Source organism: Leptonotus elevatus, chromosome 13 (assembly GCF_054856555.1).
Source record: "Leptonotus elevatus isolate MCC_2025b chromosome 13, RoL_Lele_1.0, whole genome shotgun sequence".
In the NCBI taxonomy this organism is placed as follows: Eukaryota; Metazoa; Chordata; class Actinopteri; order Syngnathiformes; family Syngnathidae; genus Leptonotus; species Leptonotus elevatus.
The window spans coordinates 13,013,321-13,032,500 of NC_141251.1; the positions used below are offsets into that span (position 1 = coordinate 13,013,321).

The window sequence follows — 19,180 nt, forward strand, 5'->3', positions numbered from 1 at the left end:
CTTGGTAGAGAAGCATAAGGTACAGTTAGATAGGGCTAGTTTTTGATTGCCATACTACAACAATACTTGTTTCCCCCTTTTTTGACATGTTTGTAATGCTGTAAATCAGAACTGTGTGAAGTGAGAGGCATGAAATATTGAAGAGTGCTTACAGGAGCCTTTGACCTTTGGACGACACTGGTATTTAGTACTAGACTGATGATCCTCTGTGGCATGGACGCGCAACATTTTTTTTACTTTAATTATTTTCTTACTCACTGAATGTGTTTTAACAAGTAGGTAATAGTTTCTGAGAATTACTTGCATGTATCGGCACCACCAAGTTAAACGTTATGTAAGATGGGTTGCTGTGTAATTTAAATTCTGTCTCCGAGAGGTGCATTTGTTTTGTAATTCCAGAAAGCTCACAAACGACAATTCTCTATGTCGACAGATTTCACGCTGCCATCCTTATTAGAAGTGTTCCTCACCCGGGAGGTAAAGGCCGCGCCTCTTAGAGCAGGACAGAAGCCTGGGACAGATGAACAGGAAACTGGAAAGAGGCCGCGTGTTGGCAGTGGCACCTGGAAATCAAGGCGGTCACGTAGGACAGCCCAAAAATACTCTGTAAAGGATGCTCGGCGCACGCAAGTTTCTACCTCAGATTCAGAAGCCAATGCTGAGGACAAGGCAGGCCCAAGTGGCACAAGGACTAGAAGGTCGCATGGCGCTACCATCCGTGTACATCATCTACATCATCGTTTGGAAGCCACACAGTTAACGGACACAGCAACCGCCACCACAGAAACCATGAGTGTGCCATACCCCCATCCAAGAGTCTCTGGATCGCACACAATGGACAACGAAACCCTGACAGACCCAGCTGCAATGTCAATATTCAATCGCATGGAGAACTCACCCTTTGACCTCTGCTACGTGTTACTTTCATTACTGGAGAAAGTGTGTAAATTTGATATGAGCATTAGTCACAATCCTGGCTTGGCAGTCAGTGTTGTACCAACTCTGACTGAGATCCTGACTGAGTTTGGAGATTGTTGTGGTCCAGGAGGAGGCGGTGGTGGAACAGGGGCAGAGGAGCTTGCTGGTGGGTGGACCGAAGAGCCAATTGCACTTGTCCAGAGGATGCTTCTGCGCACAATCTTGCACCTGATGTGGGTAGATGTCAGTCAAAGTGAAACTCTTCCAGATAGCCTGAGGCGCAGCCTAACCGACCTGCTACGGGCCACTTTAAAAATCCAAAGCTGCCTAGACAGACAGACAAATCCATTTGCTCCTCGGCCAAAAAAGACCCTGCAAGAAGTCCAAGAAGATTTTTCTTTTTCCCGCTTTCGCCACAGGGCACTACTGCTGCCTGAGCTTCTAGAAGGGGTATTGCAAGTCCTTCTGGGCTGCCTGCAGGCCTCAACACCCAACCCCTTCTTCTTTAGTCAAGCGCTAGACCTCATCCATGAATTTGTCCAACATCGTGGTTTGGAGCTTTTTGAGGCTACTGTACTACGTTTGGAGGAACTTGGGATGGCCAGAGATTCAGAAGTAGGAGGCGAGGCTTCAGAAAGGCTACGAGGTCTAATCGCAGGGGTCTTCAAGATTGTGAGTGCCGTCAAGAAAGCAAAGTCTGAGCAGCTGCACCAGTCTGTGTGCGCTCGACGTCGTCACCGTCGCTGTGAATATTCCCACTTCCTTCATCATCACAGAGATCTATCGGGTTTGCCTGTTTCGGCTTTTAAGATGGCTGCCAGGCGTAACCCCTTTGAAGAGGACGGCGAAGGGAAGGAAGGGTTGAAGGGTGATGCAGTGCGTTATCCTGAACGCTGCTGCTGCCTGGCTGCCTGTGCTCACCAATGTCTGCGGCTCCTGCAACGCTTGTCGCCCAGTGGACCGGCTATATTGCAGGTGCTAGCCGGGGTGCAGGCTGTTGGAATCTGCTGTTGCATGGACCCTCGCTCGGTGATACGGCCACTCTTGGACGCCTTCCAAGCACCAGGTCTACGTAGTTACCAGTCTCATGTTCTCAGTGTTCTCGGAAGACTAATACTAGACCAGCTTGGTGGAGGCCAGCCCTCAGAAAAAGCTAAGCTCGCTTCATGCAACATTTGCACTTTGGACCACAGTCAGTTGCCAGGCCTTGAGGAGACGCTACAACATGGGGAACTTTCAGCTATATCCACCAGCCTGTGCTACCGCTCTCAAGGGATTCTGCCAAGTGGAGGGGGTGCGGAGGACATGTTATGGAAGTGGGATGCCCTTGAGGCTTACCAAGAACTAGTGTTTGGAGACGACTGGCACCTGAGCCAGCTTGTAGCTGCTCACGTGTGCCACTTGACACTGCGTGGCAATGCTGTCGTGCAGTGGCAGCTCTACACGCACATCTTCAACCCTGTGCTACAGCGAGGGGTCGAGCTTGCACACCATGCCCAACAGCTTGGAGTTTCTACAGTTTGCACCCAAGTCTGCAGCTATCACTCGCAGTGCCTGCCTGTAGACATACTACTCGTATATCTGCAAGCATTACCTGCTCTTCTCAAATCCAGGTAAATTATCAGTTGGATTTTTTAATACTACTTGGGGTGTTGGTGACTTAAGTCACACAAAGTTGTGTTATTGCGCTTAAAGTGGGAAGAAGTAAACTGTTTTAAGACCTTTAAAAATAAAAAAAGAAGGCTTAATATTTATTTGAAAATGTGTAATGCATGAAATGATATGCTGTACTCATTCATATTACCAGATAATTAAATCCATCAGATTGTCATTCGATCTGTCCCACTTTATCATTGCTAATTGATGCTAATCCATAATTTAACAAAGCTTTGTGGATAGCAAGTGACCTGAGATACTATTGTTGGCTTATTTGACAAGAGCACAGCACTGGAGCACCAGAAGAGGCTATGTTTACCTACAGCTCCATAGAATACAGTTACAGTTTGACCATTTTAGGATATGTCAACTTGGAAGTAACTTTAAAAATAAGTTTGTAAATATATATGTATATATATATATATATATATATATATATACATACATGCCTACCTATTAATGCCCTTTATATAATAGTGTTAATCGCATAGCACCTAATATAGCTGGAAACCTCCCCGATGAGTAACTCATTTTTAGTTGAATTTACCATGTAACATAATTTATCGTTCATTACCGCCTGGTTACTAACTGTTTGGCATGCATTGTAATTCAAAAGTCAGATAAGTGATTCAAAAAACAGGAGGGGTTATAAAGTGAAAATTCTCAAGATCTGTTGTGTCGCAGTAAATGCAACCATTATTTTAAAATGGCACTAGCTGTTACCCTGCAGGCGATGATACATGTGACCAGGTCTACAAAAGCAAGTATTGTTATATATTTTGCAGTCTGGGAAGTGAAGCACTTATTTTTTTAAACTGTTTTGTAAATGAACCACAAGCTTCTACTCATAAATATTTCTATCACAGGGTTATTCGAGATCTTTTCATCAGCTGCAATGGCCTCAACCAGATGACAGAACTGGTGTACCTTGACCAGACGTGCGCTTTAGCTTTGAAGGTATTTGAGACCCTGATAACCAGCTTCGGACACCAGCATGCTGACGGCGCACTCCAGGACCTGGAGATCGCTGTTGCCGAAGAGAAGCAGACAGTCTCGAACCTGGCTGAGGATCTGGCCTCTAGGGGATCTGGAGAGGGTCCTCAGAGCCTCAGCAAGTTCTACGAAGTGCTAAAGGAGGCATATCCGCGCCGCAAGAGTCGTAGCGGGCAGGGCCGTGGAGCAGGCCGTAGCCAAGCAGAGACGCACCTCCATGTCATTAACCTCTTCCTCTGTGTTGCTTTTCTGTGCGTTAGCAAAGAGGCTGACTCTGACCGGGACTCGGCTAATGATTCTGAGGACACTTCAGGCTATGACAGTACGGCTAGTGAGCCCCTTGGCGGGCGCTTGGCATACCTGTCGCCAGACAGTGTGACCCTGCCATCCAAAGAACAGATACGACGGGCAGCTGATGTTTGGTCGGTGTGTCGTTGCGTCTACCTGGCCAACCCTTTGTTCCAGAGGCAGTTCTTCAGACTAGGAGGCTTGGATGTTTGTTTGCGCCTTATGAGCATGGTTATTCAGAAGCTTTCCTGTAAAACCAAGGATGGCAAAGCAAAGAAGAAAAAGGAACTCAAGGTCAAAAGTAGTCCAGAGTCCACTGTCCCAGTCAGCTCGCTGGGAGTAGATGAGCTAGGTCAAGATTCAATTAAGTGCGGTCACATTGAGGGGAAAACCAGAGATCCAAGCAAGAGGCTGGAGGAAGAGTGGCAGCTACAAAGCATTCGTCTTCTTGAGGCTTTATTGGCTATTTGTCTAAACAGTGCCAACTCAGCCCTGCAGAGGACAGACTCTGAGCTTACCCATCAGGTATGAAACTCCTTTTTATCTTTCAAACAAAATACAAATATTCTGGTATTGAGTATCTCAAGTATGGTATCATGTCATCTCTGTAGCTGCAGTCAGTTGGAGATACCCTGTTAGAAGTGAGAGACCAGCTATCTTGCTCAGGGGTGGTGAACTCTGACCTCGCCGTGCCACTCTTTGATTCTCTGCTGAGAGTGGCTTTGGCTGACGTGTCATCTACTCCCGATGCCCCTGAGGAGAAGCCAGACAGGGTGAGTCCTGCCTTTGGAGATGCTGTAAGTGACATTATGCATTTTTTTTATGCTATATTGTAGTGTTGTTCCGATACCGATACTGCTATCTGCAGAGGCCCCGATACTGCATTAAAACAGTAGTATCGCTATCTGTGAGTACTAACAAGTAACATGCTGATACCATTAATTCTGACACATCTTGTGTCTTGCTCATGCACGACATTCACTCATGTGCGACATGTTCACTGCATGCCGAGCTAAGATATCCTATTGGCCCTTGAATGCTCTGAACCAAGGGCAGGACAGCTTTTTCATGTTGAAAAAAACCAACAACTTAGGTATCGGTATGGTATCGGCATCGGCCGATACCGCAAAGCTGGCTATCGGAATCGGTATCGGGGCCAAAAAACGGTATCGGAACAACACTACTATATTGTATTGTAGTGATATTAGAACACTAAAGAAAATAACGGCATGAGATAATCCCGTTCCTTAAATTTCCACTGATCAAGTTTTGCTTTTCCTCAACAAAGACGCCTGTTGGTGAGGCTATAAATACGTTTTTTAATACTTTGTCCTTTACTCCCCAAAACATATTTATACGTTTTATTTAATGTTTTTATGCTAGAGCATACAGAAGGCTTTGATGCAGCTTCTGACCTGAAGAGGTGGTTTAAAGCAATTCTAGTTATTACAAAAAACGGCCAGCAGGTGGCAGCAGAGTATAAGAGATCAGCCAGGGCCATGTTGCAACAAGCTCTTTTTGCCAGTGTTTTCAACAGGTTTGTGAATGATGATGAGACTGAAATATTATTAATATTCTAATGCTAATTGCTGCAAACAACAGATACAAATATACTTTTTTTCCTGATGAAAGAAGAGACTCTAATCTTTCTTTTGGTAGGTTCCTTGTTTTTATATCAATAGAACACAATATTCTGTGGGCCTTGCAAAATCAGTAAAAATCCTGTAAAACAGCCGGAAGTGAAGGTTGTTGCGTCAGTGAAAATGGCTGGGAGTGAATGAGTTAAAATGCCTGTGTGACTCAGCCACAGGAAGGTTCATGTTTTTATATAATAGATTTTACCTAATTCTAAAGCACGTCGTCGTTTCGTATTGAGTCATGCAGAGTGTGGCTATCACATGATCCCTTTGAAATTGTTCTGTGAAGCTCAAAATTCCCAGAGTCAAATTCTTTTTGTCACATGGATCCACGCAATGTCTTGTCCTCCGACTGGCAGCCTCTTCGGTGGATCAGTTAACACTTAAGACTTGTTTACTTGAGTGCATGTGTGTGTGCGTGCGCACGCACCTCCGTTCCCTTATGATGACAAACTATACGAAAGCAGGAACTCTGTTGCCTGAGCGCTGTGCGAATCAGCTGATATTCACCTTATTTGTACTATAGTATTTGGCCTTTTTCCCCCCCTCATCAGTTAAATAATTTTAACTGGTTGGCATTTTGTTCACACGTGTCTTACATTTACTTTTGAGATTGCATTAATACATTACAAATAATTTTCTCTCTCTCATTCTCTCTCCTCATTTCTCTTGCTTCCTCTTCCCCCTCTTTTTTTTCCTCTCGTCGTCTTTCTGTCAGAAGTTCCAAGTGTTGGCGCAGGGGGCAACCCCAGCAGGCGATCTATCGGAGGAGGTGGACGGCGTTCAGAGCTGCGGCGTCAAGCCCCCTGGGGAGGAGGAGGAGGAGGAGGGCTACGACGCAGACAGCGAAAGCAACCCGGAGGACATGGCCAACCAGGAAGAGGGTAGGAGCTCACTGCACCTCACTGATCCTTGAGAAAGCAACATGTCATTATCAGAACATATAGCTAAGCTGGTCAAACATCACTGGTGATATTTTTTATTTCAAAACACCCACTACAACAGTCATGGGAGTCACTTAAGGCTTCAACTATAAATCATCTATATTTACTTTCCTTCTGTACTATTTTTGCATTTGTAATAAATGTCAGCAGATTTGGTCTTGATGGATTGAGAAGTTGTATATTTTTCCTCAACCTTAAAACCTATTTATTTTTAACCTTGGGAAACCAAAATTGTTTAGCCTACTCCATCTCCTGGTAAAAATGTTTTACGATACTTTTCCCATTGAGGACAAATAACTTTTTCTATGCATTTTCAACTGCGATGTGTAAGATATTCAAACGTGTTTTTAATGTCATGTTCTGTATAATACAATACCACATCCTCTATGATGATGTTTGGCAATAGCAAATTCTGAATACTTGCATGACATTGCAGAATTATTCCTTCACACATTTTTAACTCCTCTAGCAAGCGCACATGCAGTATAACCTCTGCATTTCAGCTTTGTTCTAGTAGGTTTCAGGCACAGCCTGATTATACACATTCTCTCTTTCACCTCCTCAGAATACAGTCATTGTTTTGGGTTTTACAACTGCAGGCTTAATTTGCTCATTGTACCGCATGAGCTGGATCTTGTGATTTGTTAAATCTCCATTAAATAGCTACTTCCTGGAAAACATTCCCAACCTTGGATCCAAAATACTGGCCTCATTCTAGACCAGTTGTTTTAAAATTCCTTCTTCTATAGTCTTTCATTCTTAATTGATGTCCTATCGCTTTAGTTGTCCACTCTTGACACAATCATGAGTCAAAATGGGAAATTCATTACGTGGAGGAAGTTGATGTACAGGCTATTTATTCCTTCTAAAAAAGCAACATGTTTATGGTATGGTGTCTGACCCTGGTTAATGTGTAGTGGTTTCCTTCAAAACAGACTACTCCCTAATGACTTTTTCTTTTTTCTGCTCTGCACTCTTTTTTTTAATTTATTTTATTTATTTATTTTTTGCAGAAAATGGGAAAAACACAAATGGTCACTGTCTAACACTGTAAAAAAATAAAAAATAAAAATTACAACAACAATTGCAACAAACTCATGACCTTCAGCTTGGGAGACAGCCACTCTATTACCTGAGACATGCCACTCTTCTATTTGCCACTATACTGCATTGCCGGTGTGTCCAAACAGAGACCAAAAACGGGTCTCTTGGAGGTACAAGGATTCCGCCTGACATCATTAATATATTAACACACAGAAAGAGCGGCATGGCTCAGCTGGTAGAGTGGCTGTCTCACAAACTGAATGTTGTGTGTTCGTTCCTCAGCTCTTGAGTATCTTATTTTTTATTTTTTTAATAAATTGGTAAAAATGTACTCAAAGCTCTCCTTGTAAAATGTACTTAGAATTTCTGAGCGAAAAAAATTTACTATTTTTTTTTTTCAAGTAAGTTTTTCCACAATGAAGAAGCTCCCAAATTTTAGTTTAAGGTATTCCATTTATTTAGCACTTTCCCACCTTACAAGGCCCACAGAGTATTTTACATTGTGTCTACTCATTCACCTGCTGATGATGCAACGAGCAACTGGTGATTCAGTTATTGCTCAGGGATACTTTGACATGACCACAACGGCCTGGAATTGAACCCACAACCTAAGGGTTGCGAGACAACCACTCTACCACTGATTCATGCCGCCCCTTATTTTCTTAATATTTCTTTGATTTTCAGAGAAAATGAAAATTTTCACCAAAATTTTAAATGATATTGGACAGTTGGCATTTCATTTAGGCCCACCTTTAAACTGTGGGTAACCTTTCTTTTTTTTTTTTTTTGAAAAAACGCCCAAGACAATTATCTAAATTTGTATTTGCATCTGAGCTCAAGCTTGAACCAGATCCTGATTTGGTTGTGCAAATGTGGAAGAAAATAAAACAGTGTGAACTTCAGGGGATTTACATCACTCATTAATAAAAGGAGCTCTGACAAGGCACGTGAGAGTCTGCTGGGCTGCTCCCATGAAAGCAAAAGCAGACTCCCATGCTGCATTTTATCAGCTGCTACCAGGACATCTGCTTAGTCATAGCAGGCATTGCTTCTGGATCGTGAAGCTGTTTAAGCAGCCGGATGGTGTTGTTCAAGTGTGGCGTCAGTCAGCGGGAGGTTGAAAATGTGTCCATGTTTGAGTGTTTCTCCTCAGGGTCTCTCATTGATCTCATTGGCTGTTCCCTCAGGATTGAAGGTGGAGTCTGTGCAACGTGAGTTTGCGACAGCGGCAGACGGTCCCGGGCGGGGCGTGCTGCTTTTCCCGGAGATCTGTACAATCGAGTTGCAACTACTGGCCACCGGCTCCCCAGACCTGGATGTAGTGAGTCATGTGTTTCACAGCCTGCTCAGTGCAGTTTGCGCCAACCACCGCAATGCCGCTCTACTCTATGACCAGGTCAGACTAACTTTTCCCTCTATTTCTTTGAACTTTCCCACCAAAATTCAATTTTCTACGTTTTGCTCTGCTGCTGGACTCTCAAGTATAACTGACGTCTTCCTTTTATGCACACAGGGAGGAGTCAAAACCATCCTGTCTGGCTTTCATAATATCCTTAGCCAAGCGGACCATTCTCTTAAAGGTTTGTTACAACAATTATTTTTTTTTACCATTTTATTTATACCAAAAACTGTTGCTCTGGATTTCCTGTATAATTTTGTGCAGCTATTAGACTTATGTCAAAGGAGTTTTGATATTTAGAGACGTTGTGAGGCGCAAAAACTCTGCTTGTGAATGAAATATTGTATAATCTTGCTAATTGGTTTGTGTTCAGACTGCCAGACTGTTATAGTGGAGCTGCTGGTTGCCATGGTGAGCCAGCGAATCACAGCAGAGGAACTGGCCCTATTGATTCGTCTCTTCCTGGACAAGTCCCCACCTACTGTAAGTAGTAAACCCTATCTGTCACATGTACACGTCTGCTGCTAGGTTGCATGTGCTTTGACAGCTTGTATAGTTCTTGAAATACATCAATGCATTCTGCTCCCGTGGGCCCTCCCCCAGTCCTCATACAATTAACACCCATGTGTGTAGAACAGATGTGCTGTTACAAATTGCCACCACAGTTATGTGCTATCAGGCAGGAGACATCATTTATTTATAGTCTCCACGAAACACATTTCGTAAAAAGAAGATTGGAATTCAGTGGCATGCTGTAGAAGCTGCAAAGCTGCAGTTGTCACATAAATTTGCTTGGTAATTTGTATGCTGCTGTGCAGAATTCAAGGCTCTTGGGCTCTATATCACTTTTTTTCTCTCCATTTTAGTTAGTTGTGATGTATAACACTGGTCCTACTGTTAATTTTCACTTATACGTTTGATTCTATTTTAGCTTACGCTTAGTTAAGTCTGAAAATTACTTGCTCTAAGTTACTTTATGAAGCACTCTGGCCTGTACCAGTGTCTTGAATTAAAAAAAATAAAAAATAAACAAAATCACATTTTATTTTTCAATAAAGAAGGGTTGTGTGAATCCGCATAGGAAACTGGTGGGGTTCAGTACCTCCAGCAAGGTTAAACGGGAAGTCAACTCAAGAAGAATTTCTTGACAATAATATGTTCTATGCAGCCCCACTAGTCTAGGAATATGAGTTAAGCAGCAAAATCCAGCAGTTTTTATCAATATCAGAAGGCGGCCATTTTGTCTCTTGGTGTCGAGTGAAAATGACTGATTGGTCATTGCCTGAACTCTGAGCAACTGTGATGTCATCTTCAGTTGACAGCAAGTGGCAAAATGGCCGCCCCATTCATGTTTCGACTAGTGAGGTCACATATAACATATTATTGTCAAGAAATGTTTAAGGTTTACTTCCACTGCTCTCAGGCAACTCACAGGAAGTGACCATTTCTCTCCTTTCATATTCCTAATGTTGCTTCCCAGGAGATTTTACTGAAGGGCATCTTACAAATTTTTGAAGCCAACGTGAACATAGAACCCCTTCACCTGCTGGACTTTCCAATAATCCTTGGGGCCTCAACACCCGGAGGAGTGTCTCCTAGTTCTAGACCAAATGGTACTGCTGGAGGGAAAAGTGTTGGTCTGCTCTGGAAGGGCAAACTGACTCCTGGTCGCAGGGAGGGAGATGGCGAGTTCAGACCGAGTCACCTGCGTTCCTCTCCATGGCACGCTGCTCCTCTCCACTTGCCCCTGGTGGGGCAGAACTGCTGGCCTCACATGGCCAGTGGCTTCAGCGCCTCCATGTGGTTGAGAGTGGTGGAGCAAGAGGAAAGAGCAGGGAACACAGACAAGGGTGAGAAACGCATCCTTTAGCCAGTCATTGATACGCAGTCTGAACAATTCAGTATTTTTCTTTTCTCTTTTGCCAGAAAGGAGGAACCCTCCTGCTGCTGAAACTCACCACGGCTCGCCTCAGGCTGGAAAAAGAGTAGCAGAGGAAGGCCTCATTCATATTCTATCCATGGGCTCAAAAGCACTCATGCTTCAAGTGTGGGCGGACTTCACTACTGGCTCACTCACATTCAGGTGAGTGTTCTAATAGACTTGGAGTTCCTATGAGGCACATTGTAGTACTTTGTAAAGTTTTATATTTAAGTACACTGCTCCCACAGGATTTGTATAGACCCAAACGACGAGATCAAAGCGGGGCTGTTAGCGCAGGCAGACTCTGTTGAGGGACTTCTCCAGTCCGGCCAATGGCAGCACCTGGGCCTCACTTACACCCAGCAGCCTGAGGGCAAGAAAAACATCCATGGCCGTGTGGTTGTCTGGGTGTGTGGCATCATGTGAGTATAAACAAGTTTCATTGTAAGAATTTGTTGGTAACCAAAAGGGTTCATCATAAGCCTCCTCTCTGTTTCAGGAAATGTGAAGTTTTCTTGGACTACACCTTACCCCGAAAATCCAGTTTATCTTCTGACAGCAACAAGACCTTCTGTATGTTGGGCCATTGTATTCCATCCTCTGAGGAGGTGACCAAACAATGTTTAAACTGGAGCATGGGAACGGTGCTCCTCTTCAATGGTAGGACCTTCTTTTATTCATTCGGTTTAACGTGGGTGGGTCTTTATTGTCATTGCACATGCACAAGTCCAGAGCAACGATATTGACTTAACAGGCACAACCTGTCCAAAAAACATGAAGAATAATAACCAACAGAGGGCGACTGGATGGACAGATCTGTCGGTATTCGCTTTTCATCAACCGAGATCTTAGATAAGGAAGACACTGGAAAGGGGGAGGAAAAATAAACAAGGCTTTTGTCCCTGCTACTCATGTATTATCATGATTGATCAATTAGCAATGGAAAATGAAGCTTAATGAAGCACAGTGATTTTTTAATTTTTTTTACTCCTCTAGATCACCAAGAGTTGCAGCTAAATTTTGGAGAGGACGCGTTGCTAAAAAAAAAAAAAACTAACAATAAATAAAATTAAGATTTATACTGTTGTGTAAATAAAAGAATAAAATATATAGTAATTCTCTTTAATGTTGAGTCATAGTCACTGTTGGATTTATCGCTCTCTGAAATTCGTTTTTTTTTTTCAGGGGCCAGAGTCGGGTCCGAGGAGGCCTTCTTCCTATACACCAGCGGGCCTGACCTCACCTCAATCATGCCCTGCAATTATGGCAGACCTACAGGGTCGTTCTCCAAGTTTGTCACTCAGGAAGCACTCAAGTGTGCCGGAATGCGGGAACTTCTGATGAAAAGCAAGGATGTCGACACAACAGCTTTGGTTGTAAGTCTTTATACTGTGAAAAATAACACTCAAAGCAATCTGTCTTGTCATTTATTGTTGAATTTGATGGTTTGTGTGGATTGTGCCTTTACAATTGCCTGTCACTACTGACACACCGCAGGAAGTCACTTTTCCTCAATGGAAAAGCATCTCGTAAAAACCTCCGCTATTTCATTGAGAATGAAAACCGTTCCCTTGTAGTAATTTCTAATGGTTTTGTGGTTAATAGCTGTGGTGATTAGAAAAGGAAAATAACTTGAAGCCAGAGTGGGGTAAGTTGGAAATACTGGAAAGCTTTCTTCCAACAACAACCCCACATCAGTCCTAAAAATAATGAGGGTTAGATGGACTAGTTTCAATGAAAGCCAATTTGTCATGAATCTGTTTCATTACAGGAGAGCCTGGCAGTTGTGTATGCTCCCAGCAGTCCTAGGGTCTATACTATTTATGAACCTGTAATTAGACTGAAGGGACAAGCCAAGACCGTGGTTACCCAGCGGCCTTTCAGCTCCAGAGAAGTGCAAAGTGTTTCTTTAGAGCCCAGCGCTCTCAAAGCTCTGCTGCCCACTGAAACCCAAGGCCTGCAGAGTGTCCTGCATAAGATTGGCGGGACGGGAAATATTGTCTTCCTTTTTGCACAGGTCAGAGAAGCCACACTTTTAATTCATTTGCTGCCATTGACCACTATAGACGTCAAAGATCCATTTTTCTGGATTGCCACTGAATGAGTTAATGAAAACACTTTATTGTATTGAATATAGTATTTTTTTTGAAGCGTGTTAAAGAAGTGATTGTGATCCAGCATGTGGTGCATCTATTAGGGGTGTTAGGGTATCAACATTTTTAATCGGAATTAATCGCATGACTTCAATAGTTAACTCATGATTAATCGTAAATTTTATATCTGTTCTAAATGTACAATTTAAAAAAATCTGCCACTAGATGGCATAATTGCATTTGTAAGAAATTGGCGACAGCTCAGTACATTTTTCTTTTCATAATAAGAGTTATGTAATCTTTAACATGAAGTAACTTGCGAAATTCTGCACATTTTTAAAATTGTAAAATACAACTTGACCCCAGTCTCCACAAATATATGCATTATTATAAAATTTATTACTGCAAAATTTTGATGTGGACGTGTCTGCTTCGTTGCGACCGGAATTCCCCCAGTACAGGCAAGTAAAGGGCGGTCATTAATTGCACGTTTAAAAAAATGGTGGCATTAAAGGAACTTTAAATTAACTCAGACTAATTTTGACAGCCCTAATAATAATACCCAAAACATCCTCATAAAGGTCCAATTTTCATGACAAAACATGTGATTCTGTGTCGTGATCGGGAAGATTTGTGACTGTAGCTTGGACTATCTGTTCCTTAGACGGTGGAGTTGAGCGACTGCGAGATGACCCAGGCTTTGGCCTTGCAGATACTCTTGTCTCTGTCCAAGTTCAACCAGCATCGCATCCATGAAATGGACTGTTACCATGGCTACTCGATGATACACCAAGTGCTGATCAAGTCCAAATGTATCGTTGGCTATCATATACTGAAAGTGAGTCTTGGACCTTTGTCGTGAAACGGTAACATCCACGTCTGTGAATCTGACCCTGGGATAGTTTTTGGTTACCTTACTGTTACTGAAGACTCGGATATGTGCCACACTGGCACACAACACCTCTAATTGCCCTAATTGCTTTTGGTTTACAGATTATACACTGATTAATTGCATCATTGGCTCTTTATTTCACTTAAATTGTCCTATTGTTTTTCTCCCCCTCCCTGTCTGCGCTTTAAGGTTAAAAACATTTGTTCTCATTAGAGTAGGAAGCATGCCAGAAACACTGTTTAATTTGACAGCCACTTTATTTCTGGTCTAGACTCTGTTGGATGGGTGTTGCAGCGGACCAATCTTAATCCTGGCAGATGACGGTCAGTTCCGTTTGGACACAGAATCCATCGCTGTGGTGCAGGATATCAGGCTGCTCTCAGACATCCTGTTGGACTGGAAAATCTGGGCGAAAGCGGAGGTAAACACTCATAAGTGCTTCCATTGTACTGTAGCACGCAGCAGATACAACACAACAAGTTAGTATCTAAAAAGAGAACAAAAGGAAATGTGCTATGCGTGAAAATATCACCAAATTAATTGAGATTCATCTATGCTGGGGTCATTAGCCTTTTTAAAGATGAGAGCTACTTTTGGGTACTGGTTAATTTTAAAGGCCATCAGTTATCACTATGTAGTGGTTCATTGTTACTATTACAATTATAATCTTTAGTATTATTTTTACTAGGGGTGTGCCAAAAAATCAATTCTCATAAGAATCGCGATTCTCATTTAGTACGATTCAGAATCGATTTTAAATGTCCCAAAATCAATTTTATTTAAATTATTTTATACTGTCTTGCCTTTGTCTGTGTGCGCCTTTATTTGGAGCTGTTCATGTTGTCCCCGATTTGGCCACTGAGGGGCAGTGTGGTTCAATGCGGTCTAATACACTGTTAAGTTGTAGCCACATTAGAGAGTAGAAGGAAAAAGTCACAATCAAGTTATCCCAATAAAAGTATTTTTTTTGCAGTGTGGAGCCATTCTTTTGAATGATAAAAGTGCCGCAAGTAGCGCGCTAATTAGCATTAGCGAGCCAGACTGGAGTAGATCATTACAATTCCTTGCACATCTATAAATTGAAGCAAAAATCATTGTCAATCAAATCATTTTGAATCAAAAATCTTTCTTAATCAAAAATCGAATCGCAGACACAGAAATTGGAATTGAATCGAATCGTGAGACATTCAAAGATTCCCAACCCTTATTTTTACCATACCTGTAGAAACTAGACAAAGTGCAATTTCTGCAGAAATTGCGTGAGAATGCTGAAAGCTCATCGCTGAATGCTTATGAAGTCAATTGAAAGATAAATTATGTGAAAATGACAAAGTTTAAATTGTAGTTGAAAGATAAATGAATAAAAAGACAACTTGAACTGTAATCTGGTGAACATGGGATTTTAACCCTCGCCTCCTGTTTACCGGTCAAAGCTCCGCTAAATTTGGGCCATTGCTGCCTTAGAAGAATCTGTGACATTATATGTATATATAGTGAACACAGTTAAGAAGCTGAAAGCTTATGTTGAATTAGAATTTTGAATATATAACAGTAGTTAATCGCGTATTGACATGTAATGATGTGTGCTTTTATTTCTTTTCTTTTTTTAGCTCATTCAGAAACGATGAGAAATACATCACCAAATGGTCGCATTACTATAAATTGTGTTGTTTTTTGTTAGTGTGGTGTGTGGGAGACACTACTGGCTGCTCTGGAGATCCTGATCAGGGTGCACCATCCTTACCAGGTCTTAAATATCCATCAGTTCCTGAAGGCTGAAGTGGTGGACCGTTTCCTGCTAACCTGCCAGGTTTTACAGGTGTGTTTAAAGCACAAATTGGTACTTATAGTGCCGTTGATTGCACCTGACAATAACGAAGGATGCTATTTGTCTACAGGAGCATCGGGACGAGCATTTGACGGCCATCCCACAGGAAGTCTGTTTGTCTTTCGTCAAAATAATCCAGGAAGTGCTAGGCTCGCCACCTGACCTCGACTTGCTAAAGCTGATCTCTAATTTCCTGCTGGCAGTTCACCCACCTACTAACACCTACGTCTGCCATACTCCGTCCAGCTTCTACTTCTCACTGCACATCGGTGAAGTCAACCACAATATATGCCACTTGTATTTGTTTCATGCGCTGAGCTTGTTTTAATATCGTTTGTCAGATGGGAAGCTGTACCACGACAAGGTGCAGTCTATTATGCACCTGCGACATTCTAACAGCGGAGGGAAGTCCGCCAGCAGTTCGGTGGTTTCTCTTTCCCCGACCGTCTTTACTGAAGCTCCCCATGAAGGTACGCATGCTTCAGTTGTATTAGTAATACTGTGAATACAACTCCAGTGGGTTGTTGGAATAGCATGTAGCAGTTTGTATAGGTTCTCTTTTGCCCGGACATGTCCACTTTCTTTTTTTCATCATGTCTGGGAGTCCGTTTTGTGTGTGTGTTAAAAATAGTTTTTTTTATGAAAATGTCCAGTTTTCCTTGCGCGACAAATGGGAGGTGGGGTGCACCGTGTTGTTACCGCGACTGTTAGACCGCGGACTGCTCCCAAGTCGATCGTGAGAGGTGTAGGGAAAAAAATAAAGGCAGGTTTTGTGTGTGCATGTTATTATTGTTATACAGGAAGTCCTCGAGTTACGTCGCACGCGACTTACGACGTTTCGACTTTACAGCGCACGTGCCTCGTCCGTAGCGTTAATTTCCCACATTAATAACGCCATTTTAAAGTTATTTGATGTTGTGTTGTTTTTTTACCTCCAGCAACGGACGTCCATCGAGCAGATCGGCTCGCCATCAGGCGTGTGACGTTTCCGTGTTTATAGCTCCGCTTTGCCGTCCGTTAGCAATGAATGTCCGTGCGGAAACATAAAATATAAAGTTCGGCTCTTCCTGGTCGTGCAAACATGTTTTTTTTAAATTACTGTATTACTAAGTATTTTGATGGAAATATTAACTCATTCACTGCCATTGACGCCTATTCATTTGAACTATTTCTATTAGTTTAACATTTTTGCCCACTTTTGTTAACAAGAGTATGAAAAAAAATCTTTATTGCACATTTAGAATAGTATGCGTTATTATTTTTTATTATTATTATGTATGTGTTATAACTTCAGTGCTTAGGGGACCAAATTATATGATTAGTGGTGACTTGTCCATTTAACTTATTTTCTTCCGAAAACGTATAAATAAGTTTTATTTTAAATGTTTTAAGTGTCCCAAAAACGTATTAATGCATTCTTTTTATGTTTTTTTTAATGCTAGATTATACAGAAGGCTTTGATCCAGCCTCTGAACTAAAGAGAATGATTGAAGCAATGGTAGTTATTACAAAAGACGGCCAGCAGGTGACAGCAGAGTATAAGAGATATATTCTAATGCTAATTGCTGCAAAACGGAAACAGATAGAAATATACTTATTTTTCCTGATGAAAGAAGAGACTCTAATCTTTATTTTGGTAGATTCCATGTTTTTACAGCAATAGAACAAAATATGATGTGGGCCTTACAAAATCGGTCAAAATCCAGTTAAAACAGCCAGGAGCGAAGGGGGTTGCTTCAGTGAAAATGGCTGGGAATGAATGAGTTTATGTACATGTGTCCTGTCCCAGTTCTATTAATTGACACACGCAATTGTCCTTTGCTGCTGCTGAGTAGAAGAGAAATACAAAATGCTCACCACGTTGTCTCCCAGGCCATCTCCACGGTCCATCGCCTGAGCACGGGGGGAGTGAAGACCAGTCCTTGCGCCCGCCCAGCCTTGCACCATCGCCCTTCTCGTCCCCTTTACTGACACCCCGCCTCACTCACAGCGGCTTGAATGAGACTAGCGACGGCGAGCGGGCGTCGCTCACCACCCAGCAGGCTCTGGGCAGTACCGAGACGCTCAAGAAGGGTGACGAGCAGCTGCTCAGCAGTTGCGAATCCGCAAAGACCATATGTGACTCGAGGGACGTCGGCAACGAAGGAGCTGGCCGCACCCCGTCCATCAGCGTGGAGGAGGAGCGAGACGAGGCCGCCGAGGTGGACAGCCTGGCGGAAGGGAGTGTGGGCGTGGTCGAGTCTGAGGACAGGTTTGACTCGGCCAGCGATGAGGCGCCTCGACGCCCCGACAGCCTGAAGGGTATCCAGTCCTTCCAGAGGAGCCACAGCAACCTGGCCAGTCTGGGATTGGCTTTCCCGGCTCCAAATGGCTCATTGGCAGTCAGTCGCTGGCCCAGTGCAGCTGATCGAAGCTCTTTACCTGAACACTGGGAAAGTTACACCTACTCACCTGGCTATGAGAGGGCGCACAGCAAAACGGATTCCAATGACCGGTATGTAGTACTGCACATATATGTGTATAACGAAACATATTTATTTATATAATTATACAGTATAATGACGTTGGGATTTTTTTTTTAACTCATTCACTGCCATTGCCGGCTATAGACGTCAAAAATTCATTTGAACTATTTCTATTAGTTTGACACCTTTTACACTTTTGTTAATAAGAGTATGAACCCCCCAATTTTTTTTGTTGTACATTTAGAACAGATATAACATTTGTGATTAATCGTGAGTTAATTATTGAAATCATGTGATTAATTATATTTAAAAACATTTAATCACCTTGCTGATTTAAAAAAAGAAAAGAGAAGATTATTAAAAATTAGGGGCGTCGGGCGATTACAATTTTTCATTGTAATTAATCGCATGACTTCACTAGTTAACTCACGATTAATCAAAAAATGTATATCTGTTCTAAATGTACAATAAAAAAATGTTTCTAGGTTTTCATACTTCATACTAAATAAAAATAGTTCAAATGAATTTTTGACATCATAGCCATCAATGGCAGCGAATGAGTTAATGGGTTTTTTAGCCTCATCTAGTCTAGTTTTCGTCCGGTGAAAAATGTGCATTCATGAAAATATTTTTGTTAACTAAATTAACACAAATGCAGGATTGTCATTAGCATTCATGTGACACAAACCGCAAATTGTCAACATCTAAATTCTGTAGTAAATAATTCAATTTTTTCCTCCGTTTAACTCTATAAAACTTAAGTGGTGAATCACAAGCTGGATGTTGCAGGTCCTGTACGGAGGACTGCCTAGTCCTCATCTGCTGTGGCCTCTATGACCTTTTGAGGGGCGTCCTACTATTGCTGCCAGACCTCATGCTTGAGGAGGTGATGGACAAACTGATCCAGCCCGAGACCCTAATCGTCCTCGTCAACCACTCATCGCCCCTCATCCAGCAAGGGGTCATGAAGGTTAGCCCCCCCCCCTTTTTTTTTTCTTACTTAACATTTGCTAGGTCACTCCTCATGGCATTGCGTCTCTCTTTGCTAGCTGCTGGATGCATATTTCGGCAGAGCCAACAAGGAGCAGAAGGAGAAATTCCT

General features: G+C 42.5%; 1 protein-coding gene across 1 annotated transcript in view; it reads left to right on the forward strand.

The window, feature by feature from the left end:
• Window positions 1-19,180, forward strand: part of lyst (lysosomal trafficking regulator) — a 55,449-nt gene that overhangs the window by 13,305 nt on the left and 22,964 nt on the right. The window contains 21 exon segments of the mRNA XM_086093885.1: window positions 434-2,531; window positions 3,441-4,380; window positions 4,467-4,652; window positions 6,211-6,376; window positions 8,668-8,876; window positions 8,994-9,060; window positions 9,253-9,362; window positions 10,360-10,740; window positions 10,742-10,962; window positions 11,049-11,222; window positions 11,300-11,460; window positions 11,986-12,176; window positions 12,572-12,817; window positions 13,558-13,731; window positions 14,057-14,206; window positions 15,467-15,604; window positions 15,684-15,882; window positions 15,955-16,083; window positions 17,486-18,107; window positions 18,868-19,048; window positions 19,128-19,180. The exon segment at window positions 19,128-19,180 is cut by the window's right edge and continues 117 nt beyond it. Of these exon segments, the coding sequence (XP_085950011.1) occupies window positions 434-2,531; window positions 3,441-4,380; window positions 4,467-4,652; window positions 6,211-6,376; window positions 8,668-8,876; window positions 8,994-9,060; window positions 9,253-9,362; window positions 10,360-10,740; window positions 10,742-10,962; window positions 11,049-11,222; window positions 11,300-11,460; window positions 11,986-12,176; window positions 12,572-12,817; window positions 13,558-13,731; window positions 14,057-14,206; window positions 15,467-15,604; window positions 15,684-15,882; window positions 15,955-16,083; window positions 17,486-18,107; window positions 18,868-19,048; window positions 19,128-19,180 (6,796 nt within the window).